The 21,157-nt window shown below is 43.8% G+C and overlaps 1 protein-coding gene across 1 annotated transcript; it reads right to left on the bottom strand.

Annotated features, from left to right (window-relative positions):
• Window positions 1-16,847: 16,847 nt before the first annotated feature.
• On the bottom strand, window positions 16,848-17,780 carry LOC105913068 (olfactory receptor 4E1-like). Its single transcript, XM_012842086.2, has one exon. The coding sequence runs from the start codon at window positions 17,778-17,780 to the stop codon at window positions 16,848-16,850; it is 933 nt and encodes a 310-aa protein (XP_012697540.2).
• Window positions 17,781-21,157: the final 3,377 nt, after the last annotated feature.

Here is a 21,157-nt window from a genome sequence, read left to right as displayed (position 1 = left end):
TCTTTTAGGTTGATTTTTTTGGATCAGCTGTCTTTTTCACCACTGGTACTGAATCGCCAACCTTTGTATTTCGTGTCACAAGTGTATCCAAAACGTTAATATTAGCCTTTCGCCGACTACACTTTCATGCTCCGGTAAAAGTTATTTTTCAATGTCCCGCTGCAATTAATATATGTTTCCAGTTCACATTTTCATCCCGGTCCCCCATTTAATGTTAATACAGTGTTGTATAATGGTGCGGCTCCTATAAGACAATAAGTGAGGGAGAGATAGAGAGTGAGTGAGCGAGAGAGAACGGTGATGCACACGAATAGATCAGATGTAGCGACCAAGGCAAAGTTATGTTGCTGTAACGTTGAACTCTGGTCAACCAGTGTGGAGAATAAATCCTCGGGCAAAATCAAGTTGCCATTCATTTGCTCATCAACCGCAGACAGAAGGGAAAGGGAGATAAACCCGGAGTTTAGACACTTCGGCTCTGGAGGAGTAAACAAAAGTCTCCCCTGTAATCTCCGACTAGCAGGAAAGGTTAACAACAGGCTAATTAATACGATACAATACTTACAGTGGGGAAAATAAGTATTTGACCCCCTGCCGATTTCGCAAGTTTGGCCACTTGCAAAGAAATGCGTGATCTATAATTGTAATGGTAGGTTTATTTTAACAGTGAGAAACAGAATATTAACAAAAACATCCAGAAAACTGCATTTTATAACAGTTATGAATTTATTTGCATTTGTTGCAGCAAGAATTCTGGCTCCCACAGACCAGTTATGTACCCACGAGGCATACAGATTAGTCCTCATTAGGCCTAACAAGGTACACCTGATCTCAACTGGTGACGTGTATAAAAGAAACCTGTCCAAAGAATCATACTACACACCTTCAACCTCGCCACCATGGGCAAGACCAAAGAGTTGTCCAAGGACTTCAGAGATAAGACTGTAGACTGTAGACCTGCATAAGGCTGGAAGGGTCTACAAAACCATCGGCAAGCAGCTGGGTGAGAAGCAAACAACTGTTGGTGCAATTATTAGCAAATGGAAGCAACACCAAACAACTGTCAATCGCCCTCGGTCGGGGGGTCCATGCAAGATCTCGCCTCGTGCAGTATCGGTGATCATCTGCAAAGAGGAGTGGACCAAAATCCCTCCTGAGATGTGTGTAAACCTGGTGACCAACTAGAAGAACTGTCTGACGTCTGTGCTTGCCAACAAGGGTTTCTCCACCAAGTACTAAGTCATGTTTTGCTAGGGGTTCAAATACTTACTTGCCGCAACAAATGCAAATCAATTCATAACTGTTATAAAATGCAGTTTTCTGGATGTTTATGTTGATATTCTGTCTCTTACTGTAAAAATAGACCTACCATTACAATTATAGATCACACATTTCTTTGCAAGTGGGCAAACTTGCAAAATCGGCAGTTCAAATACTTATTCTCCCCACTGTAATAGGCTAACAATACAATATTTATTTGTTTATGTCAGGGATCAAACCCAGGTCGCTGGATCGGTAACCCCGCGCTCAGCCCAGTGAGCTAGTTAGGACTCAGTTGCAGAGGAGTGGCGAAAGGAGCCGGTCTCTGGCGCCGGTTAGCCTGGGCCTGGTTGGTCTCCGAGGTGTGCAGGAGCGTCTGCCGGGTCCTCCTCCAGGTCCGTCTACACCGCTGCATCGAAGGCACCCCAACGTCCTCTTCCTGCTCGGAGAACAGAGGACTCTGGAACCCAAACTGGCACTGGAATGGGGAGATGTTAGTGGCTGAGGACTGGAGGGTGTTGTGTGCATACTCAGCCCACGGCAGACACGAGCTTCAGAATGATGCGTTATCCGACACGAGCGCCCTCGAGCTCCTGGTTTATCCTCTCCTTCTGCCCATTCGACTGGGGATGGAACCCAGAGGAGAGGCTGGCAGTGGCCCCGATTAGCCTGCAGAAGGCCCTCCATTGCCTGGATGAGAAATGAGGACCTCGATCGGACACTATATCCTGGGGAAGGCCAAACACTCGGAACACATGGGTAAACACCAGCTTAGCCATCTCTAATGCAGAAGGAAGTTTTGGCAAAGGAACAAAACAACAGGCCTTAGAGAACCTGTCGACAATCACCAAAATTGCAGTATTACCTTCTGATTCTGGTAGACCCGTCACGAAGTCCATCGAAATATGGGACCAGGGTCTGTGTGGGATGGGGAGTGGGTGCAGCAGCCCCTGGGGTCGCTGGTGCGGGTTCTTGCTACGGGTGCAAACGGAGCAAGCCCCCACAAATGATGCTACATACCTAGCCACCAGAAGCGTCTCTGGAGAAACTCAGACGTCCGTCGAGTCCCCGGGTTTGCCGTAATGTGAGAAGCATGGCCCCACTGAAGCACCTCTGAACGGACACTCTGAGGTACAAAAAGGCGTCCGGGTCTCGCTCGATCTGGGCTAGGTTCATCCTGCTGCACCTGCCTGACCTTGGCCTCGATCCCCCACTGAATGGAAGCCACGATCCGGGATGCGGAAATTACAGGCCTCTCCTCCCCGTCCCGCTTCGCCGGAGAGAACTGCCGGGACAAGGCATCGGGCTTGATGTTTTTAGACCCCAGGCGGTAGGAGAGGGTAAAATCAAACCTGCTAAAGAAGAGGGACCATCGGGACTGACGAGGGTTGAGGTGTTTCGCAACCTGGAGGTACTCGAGGTTCCTGTGATCCGTCCAGACCAGGCCCGTTGGGAAAGAATGACCCCTACTCCCACCTCTAATGCGTCCACCTCGACAATGAAAGACCGGGAAGGGTCACAGAAGGCCCTATCCGCCTTAGGGCTCCAAACAAAGGGACCCTTACCATTTTTGGTGAGGGCGGAGATGGGTTCTGCCACGCGGTGTTCCTGCTGAGAATTAGAAAACATTTAAATGTCGTCAAGATACACAAAGACAAAACGATTTATCATGTCTCGGAGACAGTCGTTAATCAGAGCCTGAAACACTACCGGGGCATTAGTAAGCCCAAAAGGCATCACTTGGTACGCATAGTGCCCTGATGGTGTGTTAAAGGCCGTCTTCCACTCATCCCCCTTCCGAATATGAACCAGGTGGTAGGCGTTCCGGAGGTCCAGTTTGGTGAAGACCACCGCCCCCTGGAGTAGATCAAAGGCTGAAGACATCAGCGGCAGGGGGTAGCGGTTGCGGATGGTGATTTTATTCAGCCCACGATAGTCTATACAGGGTCTCAGGCTTTCATCCTTCTTGCCCACAAAGAACCCCGCTCCGGCTGGGGATGTGGATGGGCGGATGAAACCTGAAGCCAGGGAGTCCCTGATATAGCTATCCATGGCCATCCTCTCAGGTCGAGATAAAGAAAATAGCCGCCTGCGAGGGGGAATAGAACCCGGGTGCAGCTCTATAGAACAGTCATATGGCCGGTGAGGTGGGAGCATAGCAGCCCGGCTCTTGCTGAAAACCTCCTGTATGTCCCAGTACTCTGGGGGCACCAGAGACAATTCAGCGGGGTCAAGGGGTTTGGGAGGTGTAAACGGAGGGTCCACGAAGAGACAGGTGGCATGGCAGGTAGGGCCCCACTCCAGCATGCGGCCAGTCACCCAGTCGGTGGGGATTATGACGTTTAAGCCATGGATGTCCCAAGACCACTGGGAACTCCGGAGAGCAGATCAGGTTAAATTCGATCTCCTCACGATGGTTCCCCGTCCGGAGCCGCATGTTGTTATTTGGGTTACTCTACCCTTCCCCAGCGCTCGACCGTCGAGGGCCGTGATGGTAAGCGGATGCTCAAGGGTGACCAGGGGAATATTGAGCTTCCGCGCTAGGGTCCCATCAATAAAATTACCTGCCGCTCTGGAATCTACCAGAGCCTGGCAAGAGTGCTCGTACTTGCCCCATGAGATGGTCGTGGGGACGAACACCGCTTGGTCGGGCGACTGGGAAGAGAAAGTTGCACCCCGAGAGTTCGGGACAGGACACTCGACGGTGGCCAGTCTCGCCGCAATACATGCAGCGCCCCTCCCGGTCCTTCTCTCTTGCAGACAGTCGGGCTCCCCCCAACTGCATAGGCTCAGGATCATCATAGGACTGGGAACACCACGGGCTTTCCGCTTGTGGTCTCGGAGAAGACCCCTGATCGCGGAGACGCTCCCTAATCCGGGTGTCCAGCCGGACTGCGTGGGCAATCAGTGGCTCCAGCTTGGTGGGACACCCAATAGAGGCAAGCCCGTCCTTCAGGGCGTCACTAGGGCCTTGTCATTCCACTCGCTATCCTCTGCAAGCGTGCGGAACGCAATGGCATATTCCGCAACACTTCTCTTGTCCTGGCGAATAGTCATCAAAAGCCTTGCAGCGTCAGGTCCAGTAGTAGTCTGGTCAAAGACCAGCAGCATCTCCGTCTTGAACGCCTTGTAGGTAGCGCATACGGGGCCCTGTTTTGCCCAGACAGGAGTAGCCCACTCCAGAGCCCTGCCTGAGAGCCGGGTAATAACGTATGCAATCCGAGCTCGTTCAGGAGAATAGGTAATAGCCTGAAGCTCGAAAGCCAGGTCACATTGCGTGAGGAAACCACGACAGCCCCTTGGTTCGCCATCATAACGGTGTATAATAATCCAAAAAGGCAAACTAATAAGGCTACTAAATGTGTAGCTCTCAAAGGTGAGCTAATCTAGCACGAGAGGCGAAGCCGTGAAGCAACGCAAACAAAAGGCAGCGTGAGAGCTGCGTAAAGAACCAACCTTAACTCGCGCTAGGCCTAGGGGAATACTCGTGATAGCTACTCTCATCGAGTAAACGGAAACAACGTAATAATGAGCCGACCACCATAGCCGGGTATTCATACCCTTACTAATCAGAGTATACATGGGACACAGATGCGTAACACAATCATTATAGATGGGACACAGGAGAGTAACACAATGACACTTGTATAACGATAAGCCTGTCCAATTGTCCTTTGGCCAGCAGATGGCGCCAATGTCCCCAAACTGTGACAATCATAGTCCAAAGTCATGACAGTTTAAGTGTGGTTGTTTAGTGCGATGGGGTGTATGATCGTTATTGTGTATAAAGGAAGGCATTGCAACGGAAAATCTCCTGTTCATCGTGTCCATTCACGCCCCAACTGTCATGTCTCTGCGACCCACCACTGGGGCGCACCCACACTGTGAGCAATGCTGAGTTAAGGTATTGTTCTGTTGCTCAAAGGTAGTGCTGAATTTAATTACTTTTCCTACTCCCGTGACGTGTGTGATCCTTTCTTACCACGAGTGAACTGGGTCATGAAAAGAGATGCTCTGAGGTTTGCATATGCAGAAATACATTTAGCATTTATCTGTAGTTTACCCAGTGCATGGTGTCTGGGTTATCTAATGCGGCAAGAGTGCAGATATGCTGCGTTGAGAATGTATTTAGTTACTACTAGTGTAAATTTGACCGATGACATGCTTCCACTGTCCGGTATGGAGACGCTTCAGTAACGATGAGTGGGATTGCGTGTGTGCTGCTTCCATGGTTTGTCTTCTGGGAACTACCACGGAAGAGTCAGACTTAACACGTTTTAAAACTCTCCAATGAATTTCAAGGCTACAACTTCATATTTATATTATTTAATATTTATTTACAATATTATTTAAGTGTTGCATGGTTTCAATAGGTCGCGCTCTCACAAATACACACACACACGTGACGTCACGTCAGCACTGTCTGTGAGTCATCATCTTTTGGAAAAATAGGAAACAATGTCACAAAATAACAGTAAATCAGATGATGTGTTTTCTCTGCTGCGTTGGTTTATTTGCCCAGTAGATGTATGTAGCAGTGTTAATTTCGTTGACGAAAACTATGACGAAAAATATTCGTTAACGACCTTTTTCCCGTGACTAAGACGAGACTAAGACGTGATGAAAACGGATCTTTATAAATAAAAACTATGACTAAATCTATTTTAACTTGAGATGAGACGAGACGAAAATTTTGGTGGTTGACTAAGTCACAATTGTTTTTTTTTTTCTAAACTTGTATGCACATCATTGGTTGAAGGATGCCCGGTCCTGTATCTATCCCTCCTCCACTCCCTGAGATGCCCAGACATGCAAGTGACGCCCTAACAGACGTTATGATGGCTGAAGTTCAAGCACTCGGTACTGGAAGAAAAATAAGAATAGATATCTGGACAGTCTTTAATTATAACTTGACAGAAAATAAAACACAATGCACCGCAATAACCGGAGAGAAACCTTGTGGCTTCAAACGAGGTGGGAAGAACACAACAAGAGCCCCCTGAAAGCGCACAAGACAACCCTGCCATTTATGCGAAGGTAAATTAGCTAGTAACTGTCAATGATAATTAGTTAATGTTAACTAGTTATTAGAATATATTAGCCAACGTTAAGTTAACTTCAAAGGGGCAGTCGAGTGTATAGGTTGTGTCAGCTTGGATAACTGGCTAGTCATTTTCGATTGAAACCTCCTGTTTGGCTTGGCAAATGAGTTCCAAAACGTTTAGCTAGCTAACGTTAGCTAACTATGAGGTAGCACAGCTAAGTTATACTAGCTATCGATAGCTAGCTAACATTATACTAGCTATCGATAACTAGCTAGTAAACGCATTGCAGAATGGACTATAGAACAGGCCACGCATTACATATTAATCAAGAAAAAATAAATGAATATGTGATTGGTTTACATATCCTTGTCTATGTATGCAATTGTTATTATCATCGGCACTACTTTCAACTCTCAAACTATCCGTCTAGCTCAGTGGTTCTCAAAGTGGGGGGCGCGTAGACTCTCCAGGGGGGGCGCGATGTCACAGACGGAGAAAAAAAAAACCGAGCGCCGACCTGTCACTGGTTAGTGAAAGCTCCCTCAGTGGCGAAATGCAAGGGGCTGGACTGACACAAACAAATCAAATACTGTTTCGTTCCTGATCCACCAATCAAAACGGAGTGTTATCATTTGAACGCGAGTTGCAACTATGCTTCCGAGTGTAAAAGTAACCATAGGCATGGTAAGCGGTCACCCTCGTTGAGACTACTCTCCAGACTTTGTGCGATTTCGCTTGTTTGCTTAATAATTCAAATTCATTGCTTTATAAACGGTCTTTTTAAAGACTCACTCCTTCCTTTATACTTTAGTTATACCTTACTGCACTTGTGCCGTAGGTTTATTCGTAGCTTATTCTAGTTATACCTTACTGCACTTGTGCCGTAGGTTTATTCCTAGCTTATTCTAAGGAGCAATTTGCTCCAGTCTTTTTAAAAAGCTCGTAGCCTGATAGCTAGCAATCTAGCTAGCTAACTTCTTACAACTGCAGCTAGCCCTTTTATCCTTAACACCTACCTTTACATTTTTTTGATCATCCACCGTGTTGCAACACATAAAACAATAGCACTTGAATATTATCCTGTGCTGTCCCTGTCTGTATTGTGTACAGTTCGTTTTATTAGGAACCGTTGCCTAGCTAGCACAGTCACACATACAAACACACTCACAAGACCACGACGTTGAAATCAGAACTTTATTAACTTCACAGACACTGTATCAGCAAACAGCTATGGATAAGTTTCTGATTCGTAAAAGTCAGGCAACCGATGCGCCAGTTGCGAAGAAGCCAAAGCTTCGCAAATATGATGAGAGCTATTTGCAGTTTGGTTTTACTGCCACTGGCACGACTGAGCAACGTCCTCAGTGTGTTTTGTGTGCCGAGGTGCTAGCAAATGACAGCATGAAGCCATGCAAATTAAAAAGGCACCTCGACACCAAACACCCTGAGTTTAAAGAGAAGCCTGTAGACTTCTTTAAACGTAAGCGTGATGGCCTCCAGCAACAAAAAACCACCATATCCAAGCATAGCACTGTCTCCAAGCAGTGTCTGGAGGCATCGTATGTAGTTGCTCATAGGATTGCTAAGCTTGGCAAACCCCATACAATTGCTGAAACACTGATTTTGCCGGCCGCGCAAGACATGTGTAGAATAATGATGGGTGACAGTGCGGCTGCTAAACTCAGCGCAATACCCATGTCAAATGACACTGTATCACGCCGAATATCAGAAATGTCCAGTGATATAAAAGAGCAGCTAATTGAATACATTAAAATCAGTCCTTACTATGCACTGCAGCTGGACGAATCCACTGACATTGCTGGACAGGCCCAGCTTCTCACTTACGTCAGGTATGTGCGGGAAAAGGAAATTGAGGAGGACATCCTGCATGGTCCATCGCGAGGCACTTGCTGCCAAGAAAATGCCACCGCTGTTCGAGTCAGTGCTTCATCAGGCCGTGAAAATTATTAATCATATTAAGGCTCGTCCACTTAACTCCCGTTTGTTTGGGGTGCTCTGCCAGGAGATGGGGTCAGGGCACGAACAGTTGTTGCTGCACACTGAAGTTCGCTGGCTCTCCAGGGGGCGGGTGTTACAACGGCTGTATGAGTTGCGAGAGGAGGTAAAGTTGTTTTTGACCGAAAGTCAAACAGATCTGGCGAAGCACCTGGATGATACCATGTGGCTTGCCTCTCTCTCCTATTTGGTGGATATTTTTGACCGGCTGAATGGCCTAAACCTGTCTTTGCAAGGCCGCCAATCTAACGTTCTGCTCCTCGTTGATAGAGTGAATGCCTTCACACAAAAAATTGCTCTCTGGCATGGCCGCATCAGTTCTGGAAACTGCGACATGTTTCCCAGCCTTGCAGACTTCATTGCCGATGCACGTGGCACTGATTTCTCCTCTCTCCTCCAATCAGCTGCTGATGACCTTTCAGCACTGAAGAATCAGTTTGGGTCCTATTTCAAAGAGGACTACCGTTCATTCGCCTGGGTTCGGGATCCATTTATCTGCTCAGCAGACGAGCTGTCAATAGACATGCAAGAGCAGCTAATTGAGCTGAAGAGTGACAGTAGACTTAAACATCTGTTTACCACCTCTTCTCTTTCGTCATTCTGGGTAGCAATGATGCCGGAATACCCTCAGCTTTCCGACATAGCCTTAAAAATGCTCCTCCTTTTCGCGTCAACATATTTGTGTGAGGCAGGCTTTTCAAAACTGACTGCGCTTAAAACTAAATACCGCAACCGCGCACAGATCGAGGATGACCTGAGGATATGTTTGTCAAACATTGCCCCAAGATTTGAGGACATTTGCAAGGCAAAGCAGGCTCATGTCTCACATTGACAGACCTGTAAGATTTTTTTTTGTAAAGATCACAATTGGCCCATAATAATAACAGTATCCTAATGATAGCAATAAAAACACATATTATAATTATGATAATATAATAATAATAATTGGTCGATAATCATTAATTATAATAATAATAATACAAAGATGGTGATAATAATGATGATTATTATAATAAGAAAGCATGCAGGCTCATATAGCTGCTAATATTAATAGCCTACTAATAGGCCTGCTACTACTGATAATAATAATAATAACAATAATAATTATAAATAGTAATAATAATTGTCTGTATGGGCCTAACAATAACAATAGCCTAACCTTGACATGTCAGGCCTATCAATAACAATATGCTATCTATCTATCTATCTATCTATCTATATATGGTGGTGTAGTTGAGGGCGGTGGCGGCGGGCCGCGGGGCGGCCCCAACTACCCCTAACCAGCTTTGGGGGGGCCCAGCTTGCAAAAGTTTGAGAACCCCTGTCCTAATATATATATATATATATTTTAAGCTATTTGTACTGTATTTAGCTAGTTGTACTATTGTTGTGTTGTATGTTGTTGTTGTGCTATATGTTGTCCCTCGTCGCACCTACAGGAGCAGCTTTCCAAATTTCGTTGTATGTGAATACAATGACAATAAAGGCTTTTCTATTTTCTATTCTATTTTTTATTGGAAGGTGTACAACATGATTCTGAAATAAAAAATGGGGAATTGTCGTCCGCGTGGCATCCACAGCCTTTCAAGCTTGTGGCCTGTTGATCTCTATAGGCTGAATTGACTTGACATACACTGATACTGCAAAACTTGTTAGGCTGAGACAAATTGTACCCCCTCAATACAGGGGTCAAATCTCTTTATTTGAGGGTGTAGAACATGATTCTCAAATAGAAAGTTGGGAATTGTCGTCCGTGTAGCATACGAAGCCTTTCAAGCACATGGCCTATTGATCTCTATAGGCTGAATTGACACTAATACTGCAAAAGTTGTTAAACTACAAATTATAAACCTTCAATATAGGGGTCAATCTCTTTAGATTCTCTCTCTCAGACAGCACATGGTCTACTGTGAAGGAGGGTATTTACAGATACCAGGTACAACATGCCTTGAGTGTTGCAGCTGTCACCAGCCAGTTATGCATTTTGTTGTATCTTGTTGCTCAGGATCTATGGTTAGGCAGTTGTTATATTATTAAAAAAAATGTATTGATTAACACTTAGATGTTATTTACCAATGTATGTATATTCATTATGCCACACTCAACAAACTAAAACACCCTGTATCTTAATGAAATGTGGAGGCTGGAATCATCCTCTCTGTAAGATCTGGCTGCATGGAGTGGATGATGGTCAAAGAGCTTGTTCACATCAACAATTACCATATGGAGAGTAAAAATATATGCAAAGAAATGTTCAAGGAATTGGTCAAAACCAAATGTTGTGGAAGTTGCAGATAACCCTTTTGAAGAAACCATGTTTCGCTTCAAAACACATTGTCCACAACTGTATCAAAGGTTCCTGTTCTATATGGCCCTTAGGGACCATGCACACGCACGCGTTAGAATGCGTTGATCCAACGGATGGCGGAGGAGGAGTCTGGCGCATGGGGTTGTGTTGATACCAGAGACGTTATAGTGAGATTGGTTTGTTGACCTGTCAATCACGCCATTAGCAAGCTGTTTACCTTGTAAGTAGTAGCATGCTAACATTTGATAGAATGAAGGACAAATTAGTTGTGAATACTATCACCGAGTTTGAAAGGTATTGGTCAGGTAATAGCCGAGTGACAGCTGATTTGCTTTCTGATTTGACAGTAGCCTACTGCTGTGTGTTTTAAGCAAATGAAATGTGGAATGTTCACAAACGGGCACCTGCTATCGTTGATTATACAGTAAATAAGCTGTGAAATGAAACAAAAACACATCACAGTTAAAGTTGTATTAGTATTGATTGATTCACATCGATATGAATGGATGACATGACTAACAAGTGGTGAAAAATGAATATAAAAGTAGCCTATTTGTTTGATGAATTAGCGCGTTCTTTCCAAACAGACGCAGTGAACGTTTTTTTTATGTCAACACAGTGGCAACTATTCTATCATCTGCAGATACATAAGTGGTTCCCCAAGGGTTGTGCGTGTTGCAAAGAAATTCAACGCCAGAACTGTAGGTTTTATTTTGAGTGAAGTAAGCGTATTTATTGCAGCGGGACAAAGGAAAAAAACCTACCGGAGCATGAAAGTGTAGTGGGCGAAAGGCTTGATGTTATGAATACATGTCTTACACGAAATACAAAGGTTGGCAATTCAGTACCAGTGGCGAAAAAGACAGATCACATGATGCAGAAGTTCGTTTATTGATACATATTTTAATGACGGCCACAGCGCTTTAAAACGACGTGTTTATAAGTTACATTATTCGAAGGTGAAAGATAGAAGGCGAGAGAATCGCCAGGTGTACCTGTGAAGTGGAGTTAACTCGCGGCCCACACCATTGTATTACAAACACTGACAACACACACAAATAATGACCTGGCGATTCTCTGGCCTTTTATCTTTCACTTTTGTATGTAACTTATAAACACGTCGTTTTAAAGCGCTGTGGCTGTCCTTAAAATGTGTGTCAATAAATTAACTTCTATCATGTGAAGCAGACACGTTGACTTCACTTCTTATTAAGATATTTTAAATATGGAATGTTCAATGCCTTATCCTGCTGATGTGTCCGGCCGACCTGAGCCCTAGTATGATTTCTAAATATTTGTCGAAGATGGCCTGGCTGGTCGGGTCCCATTGGGAGAGGTGAATGAAGAGGTGAATGAACATTTATACAACCCCAATGATCTCGGTTGCCATCATTCACTGTGTAAGTGGACAACAAGACATGGTAAATAAACAAACCAACGACTTCCATACACAAAGACGTCATTCTCTAGGTCGTCTTCGACAAAAAACGTTACTCCACCTATTGTTCTGGCGGTCAGAGGCGGTCTTAACATAGAGGCATAGGTAGGCGGCTGCTTGGGGCCCCCTACCAGTGGTCGTAGTAGGGGGGCCCCCAACCAACCTCAAAAAGAAAAAGAAAAGAAAAAGCCCCTTATCATCATGAACGCTTCAAAAGCCTTGTAAATTGTATTAATATTCTTAAGAAATACGTTGAAACGTTGAAGTAGTAGTTAAAATGTCCAGTTCATAGTTATCTGTCGTGTCCCTACACCCCCTAGTTTCACAATGAAATAGACTAGTCCGTAGCGGTGCGCAGCGCGAAAGATAAACAGACAGTGACAGGAGGACTGGAAATTACACAGAGACGATTCAGAAGCAAGACAAGAATAAAAGCAAAAATTAAACGAACTTATCCAAGCGGCTGAATTAAAAGAAAAAAAAGAAAAAGACGCCGATAAATATTTAGAAACGCTGCCTTTTTCACGGCTACTAGGGATACAGACAGGAACGTCCAAAGCGTTAAACATGCTGCTAGCAGCAGCAGCTAGCTGTGAAGCGGCGCTAGGTGAGGATAACGACGTTAACCAAGACAATGAAGAGGACATGTTGTTGCTGCCCACCGTCACCGACAGTGTTATTGACGACGTTGACAACGATGAAGACGATGATGGGGCTTTGGTGAGTCAACTGCCTAGCCCTAGCCCTAGCCCTAGCTGTGGTAATCCTGCTGCCACCGACCAAAGCACTGTTGGCTTGCTGACAGATGACCCGGCTCTCTGGCCTAAGAAGCTCACTGCCGAGGAGCGATGTGCGATCGTCCGAAAAGGTCCCATACAAATTAGTGTGCTAGAATTCCCCAAAAATCAAGAGGGGGCGTAGATTTACCAGTAATAATTACTGCTTCCAAATGAAAAACGGGGAGAAGATTAATAGGACGTGGCTTATCTACAGTGAATCAGGGGACTGTGTTATGTGCTGTTGTTGCCGACTTTTTGGAGAGGGGAACACACATTTAAGTTCAGATGGTTTTAACAACTGGAGATCTCTCTTTTCTCTCTCATAGACTCTCTCTCTATCACACACACTCACACTCTCACACACACACACAATAAACAGTGCTGGTTTTCCTGGCATTTTGGCAAAGACAGGTGTTATCTGAAACTTAATTCGCTGCTCGGTTCCATCGTGACTATTAGTTTGTGTAGTGCTACACTTTGTGTGTTCTCTGCTTTCCATCTTCATTTTGGAGTAAAGAAGTTTATGCAGTGTTTAAAGGGGAAGGTTTTTATTTCTCCTCTCCAACCTTTACTTCCCTATAGATTAGCTTTACCTGCCTATCCACCATTCAGTCTGTAAAATCTTTTTTCGTTCTCTTTTAAAGATCGGATGGGGGGGGGCCCATACATACCTTCGCCTTGGGCCCCCAATTTGCTGAATCCGCCACTGCTGGTGGTGAATTGCTTTGCAACACGAGCAACCCTTTAGGAACCATGAATTGAAACAAGTACATCAACACAACAGCGTGAAAAGCCGCTGTTGCAGAAACATGCTGGCGCCTTTAGTGTCACGTCTGCGCTGAACCCAGCTCCGGCCACACCACTCTTTTCAACGTTAAACTCACACACCTCCACTATAGCTTTAATCATCTTCCCAATTGCCTGCACCTGCCTCAGTCACATTCACCCGATTACACAATCACCTGCATCTGTCACCCACATTATATATACTCCTCACTTCTCTGTTGGACCTCGTCTAACTACAGACTAAACCCGATGACTACAGCTCTCGACTGGTTAATTCCCACATTAACCCACCACGATTCCGTGACTCCCAGGTCGCTAGGTTCCCTCCAGATCAGTATTAATTTTGGCAGCTATTTTAGATTTAGTCTTAGTCTTTAGACGAAAATGCATATTAGTTTTAGTCACATTTAGTCATTTTTATCCTTCCTAGTTTCAGTCTAGTTTTCGTAAACGAAAACTCAAAACATTTTAGTCTAGTTTTAGTCGACGAAAACTCAGAACATTTTAGTCTAGTTTAAGTCACATTTAAAAGTCCATCTTATAGCCACATTAAACACCTTTCCTTCCCTTCTCAGGCCCAGGGTACCCCTGTGTTGTGTCTACAACTGCATAATAGTCAAGCTTGCAGTACTTAAATTGTGGATACAATTAGTCTCTAAGATACAGATCTCCTACTATATGCCTACAGCTGAATTCCAATTAATTCAATGTAAATAATCATTTTAAGGCAATACTTAATTAACAGTATTATCATTAAAATATAAGAGAATATCAAGTCTAGATTTTGAGTTTCAAATGATGTGATAGCACAATACAACTACTATGCCTACCTGGCCTTAGAGTTAAATCAACCACATGTCCTCCATATGAATTGCTTTGCAATCTGATAAAACAACAGATTTAGCTAGACGGATAGTTTTGACAGTTGAAAGTGGTGCCAATGATAATAACAATTGCCAAATAAAGGATATGTAAACAATGCGTGGCCTATCCTATATTCCAGGGGTTTTCAACCGGGAGTCCGCGGCCCCCTGGTGGTCCACGACAGCTTGCAGGGGGTCTGCGACATGATGAGCCTATGTTTATCAGTTCACCATTGATTTTTTTTTTCATATAAATTTGCTTTGATATTTCAACACATTTCCAGATTACTCTTGAATATCGTGAAAAATAAAACAATCTGATAATAATATAAAGGAGATTCACGCTGACAGAATATAGCCTTGCACCTATCCAGTCTATGGTAGCATGTGCTTTGCTAATGTTAATGCATTGCGTCCCTAACGTCACGCCATACGCATATTATTCATAAAAAAAGGGGTTACCCGCCCCTAACCGTCCTACCTCTTACCCTGGAGTGCCTGTGGCATGCCATAGTATAATGAGATTGATGTGTAGATAATTATGCCATATGTTACGTGCACGGCTCAATGCATAAAACATAAAGGGTTCGTTATTTATTGAATGATAAAGATTTATATATATATATATAACAGATGCCAAAAGTGTGGTGAAAGTCAGTGTTGTGAATAGTAACCAAAAAAGTAATGCAAAGTCAGTCTAGGGGTATACAAAACAAACGACGACGGAGAATCCAAAATCCAACGAATATCCAAAATCCAACGACTATCCAAAATCCAACGACTATCCAACAACCTACGATAACCAAATGCCGGGAGGACCAGAGCTTCTCGACTGCCAGCTGGTCAGGTCTTTTGTAGCCCAGCCAATCAAAGACACACCTGTCCCCAGTCACCTGCTGTAAAGACAGAACGATAACAGGCATGCAAATATTACTGGGCGGGGCCTAGACCCACCAGGGTCGTAACAAGTGCGTATGAAATATTTTTTTTGTGTATCCTGAGATGTATCTGTTGTTGTCCCTCGTATTCACACATGCCCTATTCCATCTTGAGTATTGAGGGGGTGGGTCTGGGAAGCCAGACACAACTGTTGAATTTTCTGGAGGTGTCGTGGGCATAATTCAATGAAACACTGACAAAGCAAGTTGCCCACTTGACAACCCCCAGTGAAATGCTCATGAAAGCATCTTTGTTATTGTTGTTGCTGTTGTTAAGTATTGCAGTAAGCACCGGTATGACGGTGGTAGAGCACCCTATTGTGTTATAATACTTAGGCTAGGCTGTTGGGTGAGTATTTCATGTGACAGTGAGAGGATTGTGGGAAGTGGGAATTCCCATATTTTCCTGTGTATAACTAAAAAAGTCACTCAGAAGCAAGCCACTTAAAAATGACAAGAGTTGGGAACTTCTCACTGCGGGTTCTGAACCGTTGACACTGAGCACAATTTTCAGTCTCCAACAATGAGACAAAAAGACCACCTGAAGGCAAACTGTTTTATGTCATAATCAATCTAGCAGCTAGGCCAAACTACCCAACAACAGTTAAAACAACGCAACAAAATGACAGAACAGCCTCAACCTAGCGTTTGGATTGAAAAAACTAGGCAGCATTTTTAGAGTGTTTATTTCAGCTGTAGTGTCTCTGTATTTGCCAATGTATTACCTGGGGTAATTAACCAATAGTCTTCTAAAATGTACCATATATTTACCAGGTAAATACTTAAAAGGAAGGGTTACCTGTATTTCTTGTGTCAAACAGCTTTAATCATGACAAGGTAAATTAAATCAAATGACAATCATGAATGGTAACTGTAAAGGACATTTCAATTGTTTCCATGTACATAATCCTCAAATATCTGTCTGCTCTGTCAGTTATATTTTCCATGTAAGATGACGTAGTCTTTGTTTTTTTAGTTTATTTATCTTAAAATTTCAGTGAACGCTTAGAAATGAAATCACGTTGGTGATTTCTCAATAAATAACAACAACAAAAAATCAAGTGACAGTGAATCTTGTTTACTAAGAGGTTAATAATTACATCTGCTCAGTGAATGAAATTTGACATGTTAATTGAGTCAGCACTATCAAATGGTAATAATTCCTACTGCAGTGTATTACTGCATGGGTTTTTCAAAACGTTCTCTTACTGTTTTGTGTGATTAGGGAATTTCAAGATGAGTAATCTGAGGTTGCCTTTACAGAGAATTAATTTAGGACAATATTTTTAATGTGTCTTTTATGAAATAGAAGAATGTTTCCAGGTATGTTTAGATAAAACATTTAACATAATCTATGTGAAGAGTTCAAGTTTTCACATGATTAAAGTTGATTCTGAAATCTTCTGAGATTCCTCTAACTGTGTGTAATTTTTTTACCAAATACTTGCAAAATTCTCAGCCTTAAATGTTTAGTCTGTAGGCCATAAATAATAGGATTTAAATGGGCAGGTACAACATGAAAAAGAACTGCGACAAGTTTTCTTAAAAATCTGTGTTCTGGGAACCGATGCATGATGATGGCAATGTATCCAGTCAGTAGCATTATCAGATACAAGACTAAATGGCTGGCACACGTTTGAATGGCTTTGCTGTTGAGTTCTGCATTTTTCTTAGTCCTGCATATGATAGCAATTCTAATGTATGTGACAGCAACAGTACCCATGGATGAAGAACACAGCACCACAGTGTAAAACAGCCCATATATATTATTAATAGACACATCTTCACAAGATAACTTGAACAAGGAAGCATTGTCACAATAAAAATTTTGAACAACTGATGTACAACGAGACAACCTGACACTGAGGCTCACTAACACACCTACTAGTACAACTGAAACAGCCCAGGCAGACACAGACAAGGTCACAACTACCTTAACTGTCATTATTGCACTGTATCTCAGTGGATTGCATATAGCCACATACCTATCAATGGCCATTATGATCAGTATGGTGTGTGAAGCGGAGCCATATGTGTGGCTGAAAAAGGCCTGTGTAACACACGCACCATGAGAAATGAACCTCTCTTTAGAAACCATGTCAAACAATAGATGGGGGAGTAAGATTGTGTTACCAAGGATATCATTGACAGACAAGTTGCAGAATAGCAAGTACATGGGTTCGTGTAAGCTTCTCTCTGCAATTATGATAACAACAACACCAATATTACTTATTAGCAGTGTGATATAGACAAAGAGCAATGTGAAAAAGACTGGATATGTGGATGACTCAGAAAGGTCTAGATCTTCCAGTACAAGAATGTCACTGACAGATGAAATGTTTTCCATCCTTGTTCACTGCCCACCTGTGAAAACAGAAAAAAAAAACCCAGTATTTCTTTCTTTTCATACAGTTTTTCAAAAAGTGTGTGTGTGTCTATGGGTTTGTTTAGTCCATATCTTGTGATTTGGCTAGGATTAAGAATAGAAAACTATACATATAGCCTACCTTTAGTAACAATGAATAACAAGTTTTTCTCAGAGGCTCGTCTTGCGGAACTACTTATATCATACCTTCTCTGACAGCCCATGACCGTGATCCTCTGAGAGTCAGCAGGAGGTGGTGGCAGGAGAAACATGAATCTCAGGCCCTCTGCAGGCCAACAGCATGACATTCATGTGGGAACTAAAGAGGCCATTTAAATTAATTCATTTCATTTGAACTATGTAACATAAGGGGCACTATTTTCATGGGTGACTATGTTAAGGTGCCAGGTACCATGATGATGAGAATTTTCCTTCTCAATACTTTAGCGTTCCCTCTCTCCTCCTTACATCCTGCAGATCACTGTAATCTTTTCATTTAGTTAGAAGGCGGCCATCCACACTCCTGCCCTGCCGAAGAAGTCAGTCCCAGCTCCTGCTCCTGCACCTGACACGGCGATGACGGCTGCCCCGGCTCCGCCGATGACGGCCGCCCCCAGCTCCCGCCTCCGTTCCCCCAGTTGCCACTCCTGCAGTCGCTGCCGCTGCTGCCCCTGCAACTGCTGCCGCCGCAGATCCCGCAAACGCTGCTACTACTCTAACCACCGCAGTCCCAGGCGCCGCAGTCCCAGTCCCCGTTTCAGGTTTGTGTCTCGTTGCTGTGGCGCTTTTATGGTGTGTTTCTTCTCAAAGCTTCGCTTCTGGTAGCTATTGTTCAGGTCTGCCTGAAAGCTACACTTTTGTATCTCCTTTAGTTTATTGCCTTCTTGCCCTGTAATTTGTCTCTTCTGTGCTTTTGGATTTACCTTCTGTGTGTTTGGATTTTCCGTTGCCGGGAAATACCGCTTGTTAATAAAAAGATACTGAAACAACATCCTGCAATTGGGTCCTCACTAGCTCACTAGGTTAATTGTTGGTCTGCCGATCCAACGACCCGGGGTCAATCCTCGACCCTATCATAATGGACCCAGCGGGTGTTGTTTCACAGCGATGGGAGAGATTGGAGCAGATGAGGGAGGAGATTGTACACTCCCAAGGCCGTCTGGATCAACACGAACAGGCTTTGGTTCACCAGCAGGAGAGTATTATTCGTCAGCAGGAAGATCTCGCTCGCCAGCGAGAGGACCTAATTCGCTACAACCAGAGGCTGCAGCGATTTCCACCAGCACCTATGTCGTGTGGGTCTTGTGTTTTTATGAGGTGTCTTATATGTTTATGGTTCATGCAGAACTTTTGCTGGAATGTTGGGAGTGGCTTTGTATGTTTACTGTGTATTATGAACTGTACAGTACCCAGCACGGGGTCCGTGCTTTCTTCTGCCCTGTCTGTTACCCTCTCATGGCCAGACTGATCTGCTGATTGCCTAATAAGACACAGCTGTAGGCATTCAGTCAGGTTGGGTGGCCACGGCACAGATTGGCTGAACAATAATTGCGAGGAGGATAAAAAGACTTACAGCGGTGAGATGTGGGGACGGGATATAGGATTCCACGACAGAGCCAAGGCAACGGGCTGCAGGATCCGCGGCTGTTATCTTCACCACTGCCATTGCCGCCGCAGACTGGCACAACGCTGACCACAACGCCTGGGTCCCGAGGGAGCGCGAGTTGGGAGACATCTGACAAGATATATTGTTCGGCGCTCTCAAACGTATCCAAAGGAACTTTGGTTCAACTGATCAAGTGCAGTGTGAGTAGGCTGTCGTGGTTGTTGGCCATTGAGAGCTCACAGCTTGTTTTGTTGTTCACAGATTCGAAAGCAGCACGAAATCAAACTACTGACGTTTCCGGGAATCCTGAGGGTGACGTCATCCAGGTTGGGGAAGCCGCATCGTCCCCATGCCAACAGACGCAACCAGGCGTCTCTGCTTTTGGATATACCTTCTGTGTGTTTGGATTTTCCGTTGCCTGGGAAATACCGCTTGTTTCACAGCGATGGGAGAGATTGGAGCAGATGAGGGAGGAGATTGTACGCTCCCAAGGCCGCCCGGATCGACACAAACAGGCTTTGGTTTACCAGCAGGAGAATATTATTCGTCAGCAGGCTTGCTGCTTGTAGTTGTCCATCGAGGCCGATGATGACGTCCACTTCTGACTTTCAACGGTGAGTTTTCTGGTGGCTGTATAGTCCTATCCTGGATCCACACTGCAAAAAATGCACTGCTGGAAATAAGAAAATAAATCTTAAAATTAGGTTTAAATAATGTATTTCAAGCAAAAAAATCTGCCAATGGGGTAAGCATTTTTTACTTGGTAAGAATTCTCATAATTAGCATGAAATCCTAGCCACCAAAAAACTTAAAACTAGACAAAATTGCTACTCAAAAAGAGGCGATTTGGCTTGTTATAAGTAACTTAAATGTAGGTAATTTATAGAACCTTTCTTGGATTGAGTAAATTAGTCTTAATTTTCATCTGGAAATAAGAAATAAAATCTTAAAATTAGGTTAAAATAATGTATTTCAAGCAAATCTGCCAATGTGGTAAGCATTTTTTACTTTGTAGAAAAATGCTCATAATGAGTATTTTTTTCTTAAATTAAGGTGAAAATAATTAGTCAAACTGTCTTTAAATAAGAGATTAGACCTTGTTGTACATAAATAAAGCGACACATTGGCTCAAAATCTCATAATTCACTCTGCTGGTACAAGTTGCAAACAGACATGTACAAATTATTGGTTTGTGGACTCTTTATGGTAAGACAAATTGTAAGACAAGTAACAGTAACATAAGGAATGCTACATTTTTTTTTATAACAGAAAAGATAAACAACATTTTCTGTATTGTACTTCCGAACACTTTGAAGACAATTTTCTTCTTCAAGTTGACTAGTTACCCCCCCCCAAACCAAAAAACAAACTCAGACTTGCATCACACATCCCATCTAAACATCAAAATAATGATGATGATGTAAATGATGAAGTAGCATAGGAAACTCTAGGTGTGTGTGTGTGTGTGTGTGTGTGTGGTTGTTTGTCTGTGTGTGTTCAACGAATCCCCGCCCTCAGTCTATGAATGCCTTCCAGTCGGCGATTGCTCTCTTGTAGGATGGGGTGATGTCCCTCTCATGCAGCCCATCCCCGAGAACTTCTGTCTGAATGACAGATAGCAGTGTGGCAATGCATTTCGGATATGTTAAATGAAACACGTAATAGCAGCCCATCAGGTAGAGGATGGCCTCGTGGAATTTTATCTTTGGAAAGGAGCACAGTGTGGTGGGCCCAATTGAGAGGAGGCAGTTTT

The sequence above is a fragment of the Clupea harengus genome, chromosome 9 (assembly GCF_900700415.2).
Source record: "Clupea harengus chromosome 9, Ch_v2.0.2, whole genome shotgun sequence".
NCBI classification, from domain to species: domain Eukaryota; kingdom Metazoa; phylum Chordata; class Actinopteri; order Clupeiformes; family Clupeidae; genus Clupea; species Clupea harengus.
This window is presented reverse-complemented; position numbering and strand designations above follow the sequence as displayed.